The sequence below is a fragment of the Rhamphochromis sp. 'chilingali' genome (assembly GCF_963969265.1).
Source record: "Rhamphochromis sp. 'chilingali' genome assembly, chromosome: 13".
NCBI classification, from domain to species: Eukaryota; Metazoa; Chordata; class Actinopteri; order Cichliformes; family Cichlidae; genus Rhamphochromis; species Rhamphochromis sp. 'chilingali'.
Window position 1 is genome coordinate 2,672,509 of NC_137940.1, and position 18,468 is coordinate 2,690,976.

Sequence of the window (18,468 nt, forward strand, 5' to 3'; positions counted from 1 at the left end):
GTATTACAGTTGATTAAAGATGAGCAGCAGGTGAACAGATTAGGAGAGAAGGATGCTTTGCCCAGGTAAGGCAGGGAGGACGACTGCCTTTTACCCACAGATCAAGGCTTCCTATAACACTTTCCCTGGTTTAAGAGTACCAACATTTATTTACAATAATTAAGCCTAGCAATTACATGAAAAATATAATAGTACTGTGTGCATATACATATATACTCACACCCACTTACACACTCAGGTGCATCTCTACTCAAATCAAACATTTCAAACAGTTTGGTAAACTGGAACATATTAAACTAAACTCTTTCAGGGAAAACATTAAAGCTGTTCATCATCTAGGCTTTTTCTGTCAAGTGCCATTTGTAGTTCAAGTAAATAATAATAATAATGGATTGGATTTATATAGCGCTTTTCAAGGCACCCAAAGCGCTTTACAATGCCACTATTCATTCACTCTCACATTCACACACTGGTGGAGGCAGCTACGGTTGTAGCCACAGCTGCCCTGGGGCAGACTGACAGAAGCCAGGCTGCCATATCGCGCCATCGGCCCCTCTGGCCATCACCAGTAGGCGGTAGGTGAAGTGTCTTGCCCAAGGACACAACGACCAGGACAGAGAGCCCGGGGATCAAACCGGCAACTTTCCGGTTACAGATACGCTTCCCAACCCCCTGAGCCACGGTCAGGGGGTTACACAATTACACAAACCAAAAAGTAATTTGGTTTGTGTTCACCCATTGATGTTAGCCTGCTGTTGGAACTCCAGCAGTCGTCCTCGGGCTCATGCAAGTTGCCCCAATCCTGTTATTTCTGCCTGCTTCCCAATTCACAGTTCTGGTGTTCTTCTGCAGCTTCTTGATGAGGGCTTGATGAGCACTTAAAGTACTTTCTACAACTACTAAGCCTTTTCACCCAATGTTTCTTTTATGCTGTGGCAGGCAAGATTTAGGACCCAAATGCAGGACTTGAAACACAAGAGGGGTGAACTGAGAGAGGCAGCTTGTGGCAACAACTCAGACATCTCAAAAAAAACAAAACCTAAACTGGAAACTAGGAAGCTAGGGACACAGAATTAATAAAATAGAAAATGGGAAAAAAAGAAGCTAGGAGTTACAAGGAGACTTGAGGAGAACAGAGATAACACACAGGACATAGAGGTAGTTAACGACACAACAATGGACAAACGAAATTACAGGGCTTAAATACACAAGGGAGTAATGGAGGGCGACACATATGAACCTAATCTGACATGATGAAACAAAGGGGAAGCAAAAGTGAAAACACTGAACGAAGGACGTGAGACTATCAAAGTAAAACAGGAAACACAAGACAGGCACGGTGACGTAGACTTGACAAGGAGATACGGCTGAAACAGAGACAAGACTATCAAACAACGACACGGAGACATAACTGACTGGGGAGACACAGGAGATACACAAATATAGAGACCGGGAAAGAACAGACAACAAAACAGAACTGATTTGACGTGACACACAGAACAAAACCTGAGATCTAAAAATCACTGAAATATAACCAGAAACTAACTGAAACAACGAATATTAATAATCAAAACACTGAGTCACCAGGCTCAGGAACATGACACTTTATCCAGCATTCACACCACGTTGGGGGCAACTCAAACTTTGTACACTACCCTAAACCCAGTACAGTTAATCTGGATTGGCTCTCTATTTAAAGAGTCTATTCTCTGATCCAATGAGTATGGCCCAGTCAGCAGTGCAGAGCTAGAATGTAAGCGAGGAACAGGGGACTGAGGGAACCGCCGCTATTCTCCGGATGTCTACCCTGCCTATACTGATGAAAAACTGGTGGCCCCGAGTAGCCCTGCAGGCGTCATCTACCACACCAGTTCCAGCAGGTCCGCTCTAGATTTAGTTTAGTGGCCTGAACAGTGAGCCCCGGAGGTATGTTACTGTTAAAAGGCTGGAGTGATCTGTAAGAGCTATTTATGAGATGTAACGCACCTATTTCTTCTGTGTAGGTATAACTCAATAGGAGAGGAGCCAAGTCCAATAGGAAACAATGAAAATCTTCTAACACAGGAAAAAACGAGCAGAGAAAAGTCAGATATAACAAATCCCATTTCTGGGTCCAGAAGTGATACATGAAGTCAGACATCTAAACATTTGCTTTCTTTCTAACCAAGCACTAAAGGCCTCAGACAAGACCTGGGCTGTGCGCCATGTTTGCATTCTCCACTGCTACAAATAATCCGCACAGAAGCACACACACTCCAACACACACACACACACACACACAGTTGGCCAAGGTGTTGACCAAGAGGACAATAATCTACAGTGCGGACCACTGACGTTTATTTACTCGCTAATGCTTTGTTTCCACACAAAGTACTTATTGTAACTGACCTCAGAGCCAGCACACGCTGCTCGCCCATCATTTTTCTATCCACAGTGCTCATGTGCAAACCGTGAGAAAAAAAGTGCCGCCCCGTCAGAATATATGCTTGTAAAATGGGTTTCATCTGTTTGAGACGAAATTACACAGATTGCATTACCTACTTACTGCTTCATTTTAATTTATGTCTATTTTTAGATTTGACCAAACACTGTTTACCTTCCTTGTCCTGACAGATTGTTACTGACACACTATTTCTGTCACTAAACACACACACACACACGCACACACACACGCACACACCCTCCCCCACCCACCCCACACATACACATGCACACACATAAACACACTCTCTGAAATGTGGTGAGAACACATCTTTTGAGAACCATGGTTCCCGGCTGCTCTTGTCCGTCACTGACCAATAAATGTGGTCCAAGCCAATTGTGGCCCTGCCTAATGTAACCTTGGAAAGGCCACAATCTGCCACGGCTGTGGCTCTCTAGCTTCCAGCATGCATCTACTGCCAGAGATAATCTGGGCCAGTGGACAAGAGGGGATTCCAACTCTCTCTCTCTCTGTCTTGGTTGTCCTCCTCTGCTCGCTCGCTCTCTGTGTTTGCCTGTCTCTCTTCCAGTGAACAGATTAGTTGAGGTGTTGGTTGGAAGCAGTGCATCGCTTAGGCTTTATTAGCATGAATTTATTCATGCTCTGTGTCTTCCCCTTCCTACTTCTTCCCCAAAATCCTCTTCCTTTCCTCCTCCTTTTTTCTTTGTGTCCTTTCATCATTTCCTCTACTCACTAATATGTTATTTGTCTTATTTCATCACATCTTGTCGCTCCTCGGCTCATTCCGTCTTGCATCCTCAAAGCATTACAGCACCCACCTTAACTAGAGCTGTTCGATATAACGATAAATATCAGATGACGATATAAAAACATCTATCGTTTCCTATCATGCTATCATTTGTTTCGTGGTGTCGTGAAATTGAAACTGTTTACAGCAATATTTTTTCATGGTTTTGATGTCACTGTAGTGGCTATATTCATTTCTTAAAGTTCTCTCTTTCTCTTATGTTTAATATCACCACACTACTGATGGACAAGTGTCTGTTTTTATGTGTTGTCATTAGCAACAATGATGGTAAAACCAATGCGTGGCTCGTTTCACAATAAAGCTCAAGATCCTGTTGAGGCTTTTCAAAATAAACTGAATCACGTGAAAAAGTATGCGGAGAGTTTAGGGATGAGAAGCAAAAAGAGCCGTCAGGTGCTAAAAAAATAAACCTTAGACTCAAACGTTAGAACAGGCTTTTCCCCGCAGCACGCTGTGTAATAAATACTCACAAAGAAAACGGCAGCCGTTACAACTTATGTCTTAAAATGTATTGTTTCATTCATCGGTTAAAACACTCGATTACAGCACGCCCAGCTCAATACATGTCAGGAAAGTCGAGCTGCCCGAGATTCACAGAATTTACAGAAAATGTTACATTTTTGTGATTTATATCGTTGTCAGGACGATAAATGTCTTATATCAGGATATGAGATTTTGGTCATATCGCACAGCCCTAACCTTAACTCACTTCATTTCTCTCAGTTTATACCTGCTGCACATCTCAGCCCTATTTGGAGCTTCTGATTTTCACACTAGATAATCAAATGTTAAAAAAGACTCAAACAATCCCAGTCAGATATATATAAATACATACAACAGGCCAGGATCAGTAGCAGTTTCATCTGAAGGCTCGTGGCATATTATGAGTAAAGCAACTTTACATAGGTCTTAGATTTAACCAGCAGCACTAGCACCCATATCACTGCAATGACTCAGGGCGCTGCTCAAAAGACGTTTTTGGTTGCACATGGCAAAAAACAAACAAACAAAACAGAACAACACACAATGTAATTAGGCATGTGCTAATAGCTTAAATAATTAATATAGATTCAGTTCTTGAGTTTCAAATTCTATTTTCGTACCTCAAGAGAACACATAAAAGCTTTGACACGTTCCCCTCCTCACCAGGACCCAGAGAGTGTCACTGTTTTCAACACTGTGAAATGTGAAAATGTCCAAGCAGAAAAAAATGCAACAATAACTTTCACTCACACTTTGTTCCCCGACAGGTGTTGGACAGTAAGGAAGAGGAGGAATTGACACAAACAGAAGATGAGCAGGAGGGTGCAGATGGTGGCCAGTTTGATGTCATCCCGCTCTACTCAGAGAGGGCTACTGTCTCCAACCTAGGCTCTTCTGGGACTGGGGGGTCCACATCTCTGACCACTGGCCCATCTAAAGCCATGCTACTCCTGCTTCTTCTCCTGTCATTTTCCCTCAGCTGGCTGTAAAACAGAGGATGGAAAGAAATTACATACACACAACTATTTTAGATTCATTGCTGTAAAATTATAATTCCAAAATTGAAAAAATTGACTTTGCCATTTGTCTGTAGAACCCCTCGATCCCCACGCTCTGCCCTCTAACCTAAACATGCCTCTTTTTTCTTTCTGAATGTGACTGAAGGTAAAAGGTCTGACGAGCACAGAAATCCCAGTTGTGGTAGGGTGTTCATATAATGCATTTATTAATACGCATAATAAAGCTGTTCATATCACCGGTCTAGAGAAAAATTGAAAGTGGCTTGTTGTAGTCTCAGCAAATACTTTCTGGCAGCGGTTTTTCGTCCTTTTGTACACACCCAATTGTAAAGTTTAGACAATATTTTGAACTGGTATATAAAAGGCATACTTAGTACATACCAAAATGCCTGAAACAAAATTCTTAGCCCACAATCACCACTCCACCCCCACCTCATAAAATGTAACATTTTGTCCAAATTTTCCCAAGTGCTTTTTTAACAGAGCAATGGAATTTCAACATAGCATTCCTTACTAGTTTTCTTTAGAAAGCATAAAGTATTTCTTTTTGCATATAATAACATAATTACTACCGGAAAAAATCAAGTTAATATTGAGGATTATCTGCAAATGTATATGTTGTACTTTAACAAGAGTTGTCACTTGAGAAATTATGATACCAAAACCAAAAAACAATTCACTTTAGACTGTTGATGCCCATAAAGCATGAGATGGATATGCAGAGTTTTGAGTGCTTGACAGTGTTGAGAACTGTACTGAAAAGTGTAATGAAGAAATTTAAAGAGAGCCACACGGTACAGAATAAGCCTGTCAATTAAGCAAAAGATTTCAAAGACTCTAGAAAGAAAACTAGTGAGAGATGCGTCTAAAACAACTTATTGTAGTCTCAAAGTAGACAATCACTAGAACACTGCAGAAGAATGGAGCGCAAGGTTAGAGGCCAAGAAAAACGTCACTACTACAGAACACACAGTTACAAGCAAGACTGATGTATGCTAAAGATCATGCATGCTGGAATTGTGCCCAGAGAGACGCTGCTTATGTTTGGAAAAAGAAGGGAGTGGCTTACAACCCAAAGAACAGTCTCTGCAGTATGTTGCTGTGGGAATGCTTCAGTGCTTCTGGATCTGGGGGATTTTGTGACAGTGGAAATAATTATGAAGAAAGAAGGATTTATGAAGATTCTGAAAACTTCAAGCTGTCAGCAGTAAAACGGGAACTGGTTCATACATCATCTCATTCTTCCAACAAAACAAAGACCCAAAACTGGCCTGTGCAAAGCCCTGACCTGAATCCCATTGATACTCCTATAGGGTGGACCTAAGGCCCAGGTCCATACCAGAAGAACATCAAATCTGGAGGACCCCAAGCGATCTGCCAAAGGAGAATGGGTTGGGATTGCTCATAGATGTTTGTGAGATCAGTTCAAAACTACTACTAAGGAATGGTTGCAGGCTCTTATCCAGCAAAAAGGACACACAACTGACTATTAGCATCAGAAGGGTTAATAATTTTGTCCCTGGTAAAAAACAAAGAAACCAAAAAATGTTGAAAAATGATTTTGTAAAATACTTTTGTTTCTGTGTCCAAAGTAAAATAATGTAAGCATCCAAAATAAACGAGGATGTTTTGAACAGCTGTGTTAAAAATTCCTTGCTTGGTTTAACAGTGCTTGGGAAATACTCTTCACAGGGGCTCTAATAGTTCTCCCCTTATGTAAGAAAACTGTTAAAAATATTAATTTAATATGCTACACAAATATTACTAAAATATTTACTTCTAAATTACAGCAGGTCATAAATCAATTAATTATATTTTTATCATGATAACAGCTGTTTTGTTGTTGTCACTTGTTTAGTTTTTTAACTTTATGAATAATGATTAGTGTCACTGGTTGTGGCTTACCTGTCTAAGGGTCATCCTGACAATGACTGAAGGGAAAAGAGGTCTTCATATACAACTCACAAGTCAAACTTTATCACAGTGATGAATGGAGCCTTCCCAGTAGCTCTGCCACTGTCTCTGCTTTCCAGCCATAGTGAATGATAAATTACACGCTTGTCTCTCAGTTCAAGTGCCAAGTATGTGTGTGTTTGTGCATACAAGTGCAGGGATCAAGCAAGGACTGCATTTTGTCAAAAATTGTCATTATACTTTGACAATTGCACTGTAATGTTGCCACCCTCATCAGCACAGCCTTGGATGCTTGGACAGACGTCCCCCCCCCAATTTGCACACATGCTGCCTGCCATATATCAAGACCACGCAGCTCTCTCTTTCTTTATCGCTCCATCCCCTTTGCCCTGCCACAGGCAGTAATATGAATAAAGCAGTGCTAATAAAAACAACACACCAGAAACAATATGATCTCTAAAACAGCAGAACAAATCAAAAAGCTCCCTGGCAGGTTCATGAACACGGACAAACATGAAGAGAGTGGGAAAGAGAGAAATGTATGTTAGAGAAATAAGGCCGAGTCCCCGTGTGGTCTTTGTGTTTGATGTTTGTCTTGTTTTTAGTTGCTGATGATCAGTTTGCAACAACATCTTTTTATCATCTGACTTCCTGGGGAGGAGCTGTGTGTGTGTGTGTGTGTGTGTGTGTGTGTGTGTGTGTGTGTGTGTGTGTGTGTGTGTGTGTGTGTGTGTGTGTGTGTGTCCTATCACTGCTACCAGGCAGTGATAGCTAAATCACTGGCCCTGGAGCACAAACATGGTAGAGAATTGCCAGCTCTCGATTTTCTGTGTCTTATAAATCTCTTGCTGACACGACTTTTTTCCTCTCTCATTTCCTATTTTTGTGGAACATGTAAAATTAGCTTCCATCTGCAGGGGCGCCACTGATGGGGCAGAGCTAAGAAAGGAGACAGTGGAAGGAGAGGGGGAAAGATGGTTGGGAAGATGGAGACAAGATGAGAGAAAGAAAACAGAAGGAAGAAGTAATGAAAGAAACAGTAAGTTTGAAGAAAAGAAAAAACAAGGAAGAAGAATAGACGTCAAAGAAGTAAAGGCGATAAAAAGGAAACAGCAAAAGGGAAGACAAGAGGAGTGGAAGGAAGAGGAAACAAAAGAGATAAAGACAGTCTAAAGGAAGGAAGGAAAAAAGGGAGAGGGAAGGATTAAAAACAGAAAAGGACACTAAAAGAGAATCACAGAGAAGGAAGAGCAAAGAATAAAGTCCATGAAAGATGCAAGATGGAATTGAAAAGAGAGACGTGGAATGGGGAAGAGGGGAAGGAAAAAAATGAAGTAGGGTAAAAAAGCCAAAAGTAGGGAGATAAAAATCAGAAGGATAAACTAGGAGAATAAAGGAAAATTGAGGACAGACAAAAGAATAAGACTCAACAGGAAATGAAGGGAAAGAGAAATAAGAAAAGAAAGAAAAGAGCAACTGGAATAAAGCGGGAAAAGAATAAGACAGGAATCAAGAATTCTATATAATAAAGTAAACAGGAGAAGGGTAATGCAAGAGCAGAAAACAAGAGCTTTTCTTGTTTTCTTCTTCTGCAGAATGTTAAAGGAAACACAGAGAAAAGGAGGAGGAAGAGGTTTGTTTTGTAAAGTCGCCAAGGAAACAGACTACAAAGAGAATGAAGGGTTTAGGGCAGACATAGTGAGAGGTGACAGGTCTGCGGGGTACTGTAACCTCTCCGTTTCCTCAGGCACTGCTGTTAGATGCAACTGTTAGGAATCATACACACAATCTCAAAGGCCTAATGAAGGTCTTAGACAAAGCATGTGTCAATCAGTGAAATATGATAAGAGACTGAGTAAAGCTCTTATCTTTAAATACTGAGGAGGTCTGCATAGCAACTACTGATGTTCTGTGAGAAGGCAATAAAAACAGCAATACAGGAGAGGATGCCATACACATATACAAGCTTGACAAAGACAATGTGCCACTCATTTTGGACATTTTTGAAGCGTTATTGTTAATGATGTTGGGTTCACGTTTTCAGGCCTGCAGTTTGGTGGATACTAAAAGTAATAAAACATTTATCCTCCCAGTCACTGTCTCAGTTATGCATTTTCATGAAGCTTTAACACAGGTTTGCTGTGTCACTGCAGAGTATAAAGACAACTTGGCACGTTGTACCACTGAAATGTTCACAAGGTGTCCTTTTATAGAGTAAAACATCTCTGTCATCTAGTAATCAAAATGTTCTGTATGAATATTAGATAGAAAACACAGGTGCTTATATGCATGTCGGTGAAGGAGGCATGCTGTACGGCGTGCTTGAATAGAAAAGTGCAATGTAAGAAACAGTCCATCATAAAGTATGTTAGAGTTAAATTAATAAGGAAAAGTGATGGGATTATTGTTAATTAACTTCTCAAACACTCACAGCCTGGTCAGTCTTTCTCATGAAGCTGCTGTGTCAGCTGTACAGGGAGTGCAGAATTATTAGGCAAGTTGTATTTTTGAGGACTAATTTTATTATTGAACAACAACCATGTTCTCAATGAACCCAAAAAACTCATTAATATCAAAGCTGAATGTTTTTGGAAGTAGTTTTTAGTTTTAGTTACATTTCTGACATTCAAAAACAAAACAAAAACAAATCAGCGACCAATATAGCCACCTTTCTTTGCAAGGACACTCAAAAGCCTGCCATCCATGGATTCTGTCAGTGTTTTGATCTGTTCACCATCAACATTGCGTGCAGCAGCAACCACAGCCTCCCAGACACTGTTCAGAGAGGTGTACTGTTTTCCCTCCTTGTAAATCTCACATTTGATGATGGACCACAGGTTCTCAATGGGGTTCAGATCAGGTGAACAAGGAGGCCATGTCATTAGTTTTTCTTCTTTTATACCCTTTCTTGCCAGCCACGCTGTGGAGTACTTGGACGCGTGTGATGGAGCATTGTCCTGCATGAAAATCATGTTTTTCTTGAAGGATGCAGACTTCTTCCTGTACCACTGCTTGAAGAAGGTGTCTTCCAGAAACTGGCAGTAGGACTGGGAGTTGAGTTAGTTCATGGGCAGTTATTTTGCGCCTTGGCTTTTCCACACGCTTCTTGCGACCCTGTTGACTGTTTTGAATGAAACGCTTGATTGTTCGACGATCACGCCTCAGAAGCTTTGCAATTTTGAGACTGCTGCATCCCTCTGCAAGATATCTCACTATTTTTGACTTTTCTGAGCCTGTCAAGTCCTTCTTTTGACCCATTTTGCCAAAGGAAAGGACGTTGCCTAATAATTATGCACACCTGATATAGGGTGTTGATGTCATTAGACCACACCCCTTCTCATTACAGAGATGCACATCACCTAATATGCTTAATTGGTAGTAGGCTTTCGAGCCTATACAGCTTGGAGTAAGACAACATGCATGAAGAGGATGATGTGGACAAAATACTAATTTGCCTAATAATTCTGCACTCCCTGTATATATACTGTTCTGACTCAAATATGGATTCATCCACACCCTAACAAATGCTAAAATTACCTAATTAAACATTAAAAGCTCCCCAGGTGATTAGACAAAAACATTCAATAAAAGTTTGACCATGTTAGATTTAAAATAAAGAAAAATGACAGTGTAAATTTGAGGCTGGAATTTCAGAATTTATATGCTCAGTAAGAGTTTATTCTCCAAGATGAGTAACAGGCCAGCATCAGCTTTCTACTTAAACTGAATCTGCTGTGATATAAATGAACAATTCACAGCACATTTTCCTTTTTTCATGTGTAGTCTCAGCAAGTTCTTAAGTTGAAATCACTATAGAAGACGCAGAATTTGTTACCTGTATGTGATGATTTTTAGCAAACATTGTTTCGAATTTACAGCTTAAGCACTGAGAATATAACAAATCTGCAACCTTTGTAAGTTGTCAATGCTACCTTGGTCAAAAGGTTTAATGTAGAAGGGGTGTTTTTACAGTTAACTCTGATGGGGTCCTTCCTTGTCTTCGGCCTCCAGGCTGTTCAACACTTTAAACGTTTCCCTTAAACAACTGGCTTATTTGAAGTGTAATTGTTCAGGTGAGGGAACTGATAGAAACCTTTGTGGGGGTCAAAAACAGACCAGCCCATTAATTTTGTTTGATGTGGGTTCAGATGTGTGAGTCAAAATGTAGACTCAAAAAATTAAAATTTCTTCATGTGAGACATCAGATCTAACATATAATGTAATATAGAAGCTGGCTAATATAAAATCAGTGTCTTGAGATCAAATACTGGGAATGGACTGAAGCAAATCATTTTTATGTAAAGATGACATTTAAACCAACACATGGAGAGAATGACAAGCAACAAAAAACAGAAAAAAAATCCATCTGACCTGACAACTTAGCAAGGTTAATTTCTTTCTAAGTTAGCTTAAATAGTCATTTGGCTACTATATAGTTCAGTAACACATTACTTAAGCAACGTCCACACTGGCAAGGAGACCTGTGAGCTACTACCGGTGAAATAATCACTGACAGTGCAAAGTGGATGGGCCCCAAGAAAAACTTTGCTGAACTTTGAGGTAAATGCCTGAAATGAGAGTGGAGGATATCAGTGACTGACATATAGCTTAGGGGTAAATACATTAGGTAACTCAGGTAACAGGAACCTAAAATTTCTGGTATTATCAGCTGTCATCTTTAAGATGATGTGTGACGACCACAGCCTTTTTATCTCACTGAGTTTTTTTAATCTTACTCAGTTATATCTTAGCTCCTCATCTGTGCTTTCCATTAACAGAACAGTCTGATAAATATTTGAATCCTAGATCAACTGTTTGATTTCCCAAAAAAGGCGAATGCAATATTGCTCAAACCCTCTGTTCTTAGCTAACTTGCTCACATCAGCCACCGGTAGCAGCTAGTTTTCTTTGGCGTTAAACCTGTAAAGCTAAGTAAGCAGTAAACGTTACATTACTTGTTCAGAAATAAGTAACAAGCAGTTGTTTCCAGGGTGGACTTGGTAAAATGATAAAAGAAAAAAAAAGTCTCATAGCAAAATTTGTAATGATCACACAAAGCATTTATTCACTCATCAAAAAACTGTTGTTTGACCCTATTTTTAATTGCAGTCAACACAACTTTAAATTTAACCATTTAAACATGATGTTTCATGTGTGCAGACTTAACATGTATTTTGTACGCCTTTACAGAAGCACACATTACCCTAGTAACCAATTCAAGTATAATTTACATGTAATTCACAATAACAGCTAATTCAATGTGTTTAATATTTTAAGGTAAAGACCCTACAATATTATTAAGAAACCCCAATAATAACATGATGAGCAATCACAAAAAAATTAAGATTTGAAAAATGTGCCAATTGTTGTGATTTAATACAAACAATCCTCTTGTTTAAGCCTTTTTATTGCCTAAATGTCACAGGGTAGTTTTTTCTAGTCCTAACCAAGAAGTTGTCCAGAAGCACCGATGAATAGATACAATTCTGTTACAGTTTCATAAATTGTTGTGAGACTATGTTCTTACTTTGGAGTGGTAAAAGAGCCCTAATGGCAAATACTCTCTTGTCCTGAACGCCTCCACAACCAAAGGTCTGCTGCTCTACTATTGTGATTCTACAGAAAATCATCGATATGGCAGTGCAGTTGAGCTGTCAGTGTTCTGTTCACTCCATGTATCTGCCACCGGAAAACACTGCTGCTCCTATTTCCATGGGTGGATGTCTCATTTCCCACTCCCTGCTGCGCTGAGCTTGATGTTTCTTTCTTGGGGCTGGGTAGCAAGAATAACTTCTCCAAACACCAAATTTCTTCCACATGGGTTTAAAAATACTAGAAGAGGATATTGTTGCCTTGGTCAAAGACAACATCAGTCTTTGATTACACTTACCAGATGTTCCTTTTCAAATTGACAACACTGAGCATGTGGTTTAAAGCAAATTACTTCAAAAGTCAATGAACTGTCTCCTTTGACCTCACAGCCACTCCACTCCATTTTCCTCTGCATTACCTGATAGCAGGGGTTAATTGAGATCAGCTTGGGGGGGAGCAGGTGTCTGAATTATGTGGCTAGCAGAGGCTGGAGCAGTATCCTTTTACTGGAACCCATTGTTCATTTTAATTGTTGTTCCGGCTGTTTGTTGTGAAGATAGATACCTGATGATGGAATGACAAGAGGGAGAAAGAGAGGCAGAGGATGGACTGGACACTGGTGATTTACAATAATATGTACTAAACAAGCAGAGAAGTCATGCGTTAAATCACCTTTGAGAGGAAGAGAGAGAGCAATACGACACAAGCCTCCAGGGTGAGAGAGGACTAGAGGAGGATGTGTTCATGGAAAGGAGCGCTTTTTTTTATTGTTCTATTACCAAGCAGTAGATTTGCATGGACAAATGTGTGTGCACACACAGACACACACCATGTCAGATTTGAGTTTCTAGTGTGCCTGCTTTCTCTCTTCAGTATTTTAGTATTCTAATCCATCATTGGCCTGACATGGGGATGCTGTCTCTCTCTCTCTCTCTCTCTCTCTCTCTCGCTCTCTCTCTTCCTCTGCTTCTGCAAATACACAGCATTCAAATGAAAGATAAAGGCAGAGCAGAGAGCAAAACAAACTCCAGAGCAGAGAAAGCTTTATCCAGTGAGATAAAGCGGTGGCATAAAGTGGGTGAAAAAGAGATACAGTGGAAGTGCAAAAGACGAAAGGAACGAAGGTAAGGGGAAGAAGGAGCAGAAAAACAATGAGGAGGAGTGGAATATGATGAAGGCAGACAGGGAGAAAAACGTGAGTGAGAGATGGGACTGGCAAGGTGTGCCTGTGCGTGACTGTCAAGCCTGAACCCTCCTGTTTCACTTAACACACACATGCATCAGAGCACTCAAACACACACACACACACACACGCTTCTTGCATTTCTCAGTCACACACACACACACACACACACACACACACACACACACACACACACACACACACACACACACACACACACACACACACACACACACACACACGCTTCTTGCATTTCTCAGTCACACACACACACATAAACAAAGATGCATCAACACAGTAACACCCTAACTGAGATTCCTTTTGCCCACAGTTCTTCCTCTTTTTAATATCTGTTACACTGACTTCAGGAGTGCCCTGAAAAACAGAAGTCACTTTGGAGATAGAGCATCTTTCCAGAGGTGATATTTTTCAACAGCTAGCTGTGGTTAGGGTTTGGGATTCTTGTCTCTTGAAGATCTCATGTTAAAACCAGTTATGCTGCAATGAAAACAGAATGTTGATTCTTAGACACTGGAAAACTTGAAAATGAAAATGGTAAACCCACACACACAAAAGATTCATTAAGTTGTTTTTTTTAAATTTAGGCCACCTTAGTCAAAATGTGTTGAAGTGAGAAACATTTTAGCTTAATCTAGCAAAACCTGAAAGACCATCAGCAAAAAGCTGTGTTATTCAATCTATAAATGTAATGTAAATACATGTAAAACTCATTGTGCTCTTTGGAGCAGTGAGCAATAATATGTGGCAATAGTAAGTTCAACTTCTCAGCCATATGTTCTGCGTAACTAGATTACCAGATTGCTTGAATCGACGTAAATGCTCAGACATGTTTAGTGAATGTCATTAAATCCAGTTCTCTATAGTGTACCCAATGAGAAAAAATATTATTATCACATTTACATACAAAGTCCTCCCATAGGAGTAAATTTAATCAAATTAACCAAATCATCGCAAAAACGTTTCTTCATGCAGTGGAAGTCTCAGATTCTTATGCAAACTATGGAAACATACACAGATGCCACTGACAATCACAAACAGCTAAAGTTTCTTTGTTTTTACTGCTAAGCTGTATTCACAGCCTGGTTCAAAAAGTTAAACATTAAATAATCACAAACTCTTGAATTCTTACCATCCACCAGGTCACCAGTGATGTCAGGGGTAGCGTTAGGTTTGCCACTATGGTGTTTTGTAGCCCTTGGTATTTCTCGAGCTTCTCGTGTTCCTTCTTCCTGATGTTGCTGTCATTCGGTATCACTACATCGATCACTACTGCCATCTACTTCTGCTTGTCTACCACCACCATGTTCAGTTGGTTAGCCACCACCATTTTGTCCGTCTGTATCTGGAAGTCCCACAGGATCTTAGCTCGGTCATTCTCCACCATCTTTGGGGGCGTCTCCCATTTTGACCTCGGGACTTCCAGGTTATACTCGGCACAGATGTTCCTGTACACTATGCCGGCCACTTGGTTATGGCGTTCCATGCATGCCCTGCTGCTAGCATCTTACACCCTGCTGTTATGTGCTGGATTGTCTCATCTTTACACAGCCTGCACCTGGGGTCTAGCCTGGTGTGATAGAACCCAGCCTCTATCAATGTCATGCTTAGAGCTTGTTCCTGTGTTGCCATGATTAGTGCCTCTGTGCTGTCTTTCAGTCCAGCTTTGTTCAGCCACTGGTAAGATTTCTGGATATCAGCGACCTCCTCTATCTGCTGGTGGTACATACCATGCAGGGGCCTATCCTGCCATGATGATTCCTTCTCTTTTCTTGGTTTCTGCTGCCTGAGGTATTCACTGAGCATGCGGTCGGTTGAGGCCATCTTCCTAATGTACTCGTGGATGTTCGTTGCCTCTTCCTGGACTATGGTACTGACACTCACCAGTCCCCGGCCTCCTTCCTTCCGCTTAGCGTACAGCCTCAGGGTGCTGGACTTGGGGTGAAACCCTCCATGCATGGTCAGGAGCTTCCTTGTCTTGATGTCAGTGGCTTCTATCTCCTCCTTTGGCCATCTTATTATCCCAGCAGGGTACCTGATCACGGGCAGGGCGTACATGTTGATGGCCCGAATCTTGTTCTTAGCGTTCAGCTGACTCCTCAGGACTTGCCTGACCCTCTGCAGGTACTTGGTGGTTGCAGCTTTCCTAGCAGCCTCTTCATGGTTCCCATTTGCCTGCGGGATCCCCAGGTACTTGTAACTGTCCTCTATGTCTGCAATGTTGCCTTCTGGTAGTTTGATCCCCTCAGTTCAGACTACCTTCCCTCTCTTTGTTATCATCCGACTACATTTCTCCAGTCCGAATGACATTCCGATGTCATTGCTGTATATCTTGTGGTGGTAGGGATCAGTGAATCGCTGTCTCGTTCACTCTTGGCATACAGCTTGATGTCATCCATGTACAGGAGGTGGCTGACAACTGCTCCGTTCCGTAGTCGGTATCCGTAGCCAGTCTTGTTAATGATCTCACTGAGGGGTTCAGGCCTATGCAGAACAGCAATGGGGACACAGAATCTCCCTGGCAGATCCCGCACTTGATGGTGACTTGTGCTATGGGCTTGGAGTTGGCCTCTAGTGTTGTACGCCACATCCCCATTGAGTACCTGATGAAGGCTCTTAGGGTCCTGTTGATCTTGTATAGTTCTAGGCATTCCAGGATACAGCTGTGGGGCATTGAGTCATAGGCCTTTTTGTAATCAATCCAGGCAGTGCACAGGTTGGTCACTCTGGTCTTGCAGTCTCAGCTGACTGCTCGGTCTGCCAGTAGGTGGTGTTTTGCCCCTCTGGTATTCTTGCCAGTTGCTTTCAGGGCCCCACTCATGTATTGAGTGAAGATGAACAAGGCCACCCATGTGCCTGTTCATCTTAGCCTCTATGATGCCTGACAGGAGCGTCCATTTGGTACTGAGGCAGGTTATTGGCCCATAGTTGGATAGGACCAGTCCCTTCTGGGTGTCCTCGGGGACCAGGACTGTCTGGCCTTCAGTTAGCCATTCTGGGTGTCTCTCATCGACTAGTAGCTGGTTCATTTGTGCTGCTAGTAGGAACCATGTCAGCACTCTTCATACTGGAGACCCTTTCTTGGGTGTCTGCCACTGTGATGGTTACTGGACCCTGTTCAGGGAGGTTGCTGTGGTCTGCTCTTACATCCACTAGCCACTGAGCATTGCCATTATGGTTTGTGTCCTTCTCCTGTATTGCTCTGTCTCCAGCCTTGGTGGTGCTGTTCTCATATTGTTCCCCTGCCACTGAGAGTACACCTTGGCTGGTTCTGTGCAGAACAGATGGTTTATTGTCCTGCCTTCTATCTCTGTGGTGTACCTCTTCAAGCGGCTGGTCAAGGCTGTGAGTCTTTGCTTGGCATTTTCCAAGGCCTCAGGTATGGACAGCTTGCTGTACTTTTTAGGCACCTTCTGCATTGCACCTTTCTGCAGCTTCGATATTTGGCTAACCTCCCTCTGTGCTACCTTGATTTTGGCCTCTAGTCTCCTTCTCCGTGGAGGGTACTACTCCTTGTGGCTGTTCAACTTGTAGCTAAGCATCTCAGTGATCACTGCTGCCGTGGTGTAGATCAGCTTGTTAGTCTCAGTAATGGTGGCGGTAGGTGGCCTGGAAATAAGTCAGTTGGATATTCAAGAGTTAAAATGTGTTGAGTGTTGGCATGTTCCCAGCAACACATCCACTTTTGTGTAAAGGTTGGAGGTTTATATGGTCTTATTTCCATCATCTCAACTATGATTATTTCCTAAACCAAACCAAATAGTTGAAATGCTTTAACCTTTAAATGCAAATTAAAGTACAAATTACTTGCCTAAACCTTACCAAATCAAGACTGATCACTCATGGATCACTCAGATCCTCAATAAAAGACATACTAGTTAGTATCCTTGAAGTAAGAGTAGGTTACTTATTTCTTAATAATATGGACCAATGTTAAAAAGCTAAAAATGAACTCTGCTAAAGTAGCCGTATCCACTCATACTGCATAATATGGTTTCAGCAAAACCACTAAGCATTTAGGGTATGTTCTATTGCAGCGGTCCCCAACCCCCGGGCCTCGGACCTGTACCGGTCCGTGAGTCGTTTGGTACCGGGCCGTGAGAGTTGAGGGTCAGGTATGAAATGTATGGTTTTCACGGTTTTTATCGGTTTTCAGCGTTATTTTGTTATCGTTTTTATCGTTAACTCGGTTTTCCTGGGTCTTTTCACGTGTGTTATGAATAAATTTTCTTTTTTTCGGTACCGGTACTAGTTTTATTTTGTTGTATTTATCCGCGACACCTAAAAGGCCGGTCCGTGAAAATATTGTCGGGCATAAACCGGTCCATGGCACAAAAAAGTTTGGGGACTGCTGTTCTATTGTCTTGTGTAACCCAACTTACGAATTATTATTAAGAATGACCGAACTCCCACTAGACAATATCAGATAATCTAGGATCGACCAAGGTATAAACACCAATAAAGAGAGACCACACCACAGTAGACTGTTCACAAATTTGTTATATTTGACACACAGCAGCTGCAACAAATGTAATGAAAGCAATGAAATAAAATACAAAATATTTCCCCCCAAAATAACAAACTAAATAAAAGTGCGCGCATACAGCTTTCTCTGAGTCAAATGTATGAGTGAATAATGTCTGGTAACTGATGGATCGTTGGGGCCCGTTCAGTTTGTTTAATGTTTGTCCTACCACACTCCGATGAAGGAAGAAAGTTCGTAGTCCTGCAGGTATCTGAAGCTTCAATGGGAACGAAACTTTGGCTTGAAATAAAACCTCAGCAAATCCTGTTCACTTTTGGGTTGGCTCGCCATCCAATTAACTGGAACTGTGGAATCGCTGCTCCTCAATGAGGGCTTGCTTCAGACTGGTTCCGTCTGTCGAGTCATCCTTTTACCAGATAACAAAAAAACCTGTCCTATAAACAGGTCACAGGTCCATATAGGCACATACACCGTTGTGAAACTTCCCTGCATCACAGATAAATTGATGTTTGTGATGTTTTC

General features: G+C 41.4%; 1 protein-coding gene across 2 annotated transcripts in view; it reads left to right on the top strand.

The window, feature by feature from the left end:
- The window catches only part of gfra3 (GDNF family receptor alpha 3), a 92,336-nt gene extending 83,565 nt beyond the window's left edge, over positions 1–8,771 (top strand). The window contains exon 8 of one of the 2 annotated variants that reach the window (XM_080900733.1): positions 4,502–8,771. In XM_080900733.1, coding sequence (XP_080756859.1) covers positions 4,502–4,723 — 222 coding nt within the window. In that variant the 3' untranslated portion in view covers positions 4,724–8,771. The remainder of the gene's footprint in view (positions 1–4,501) is intronic. The other variant, XM_080900734.1, reaches the window with a different exon arrangement.
- Positions 8,772–18,468: the final 9,697 nt, after the last annotated feature.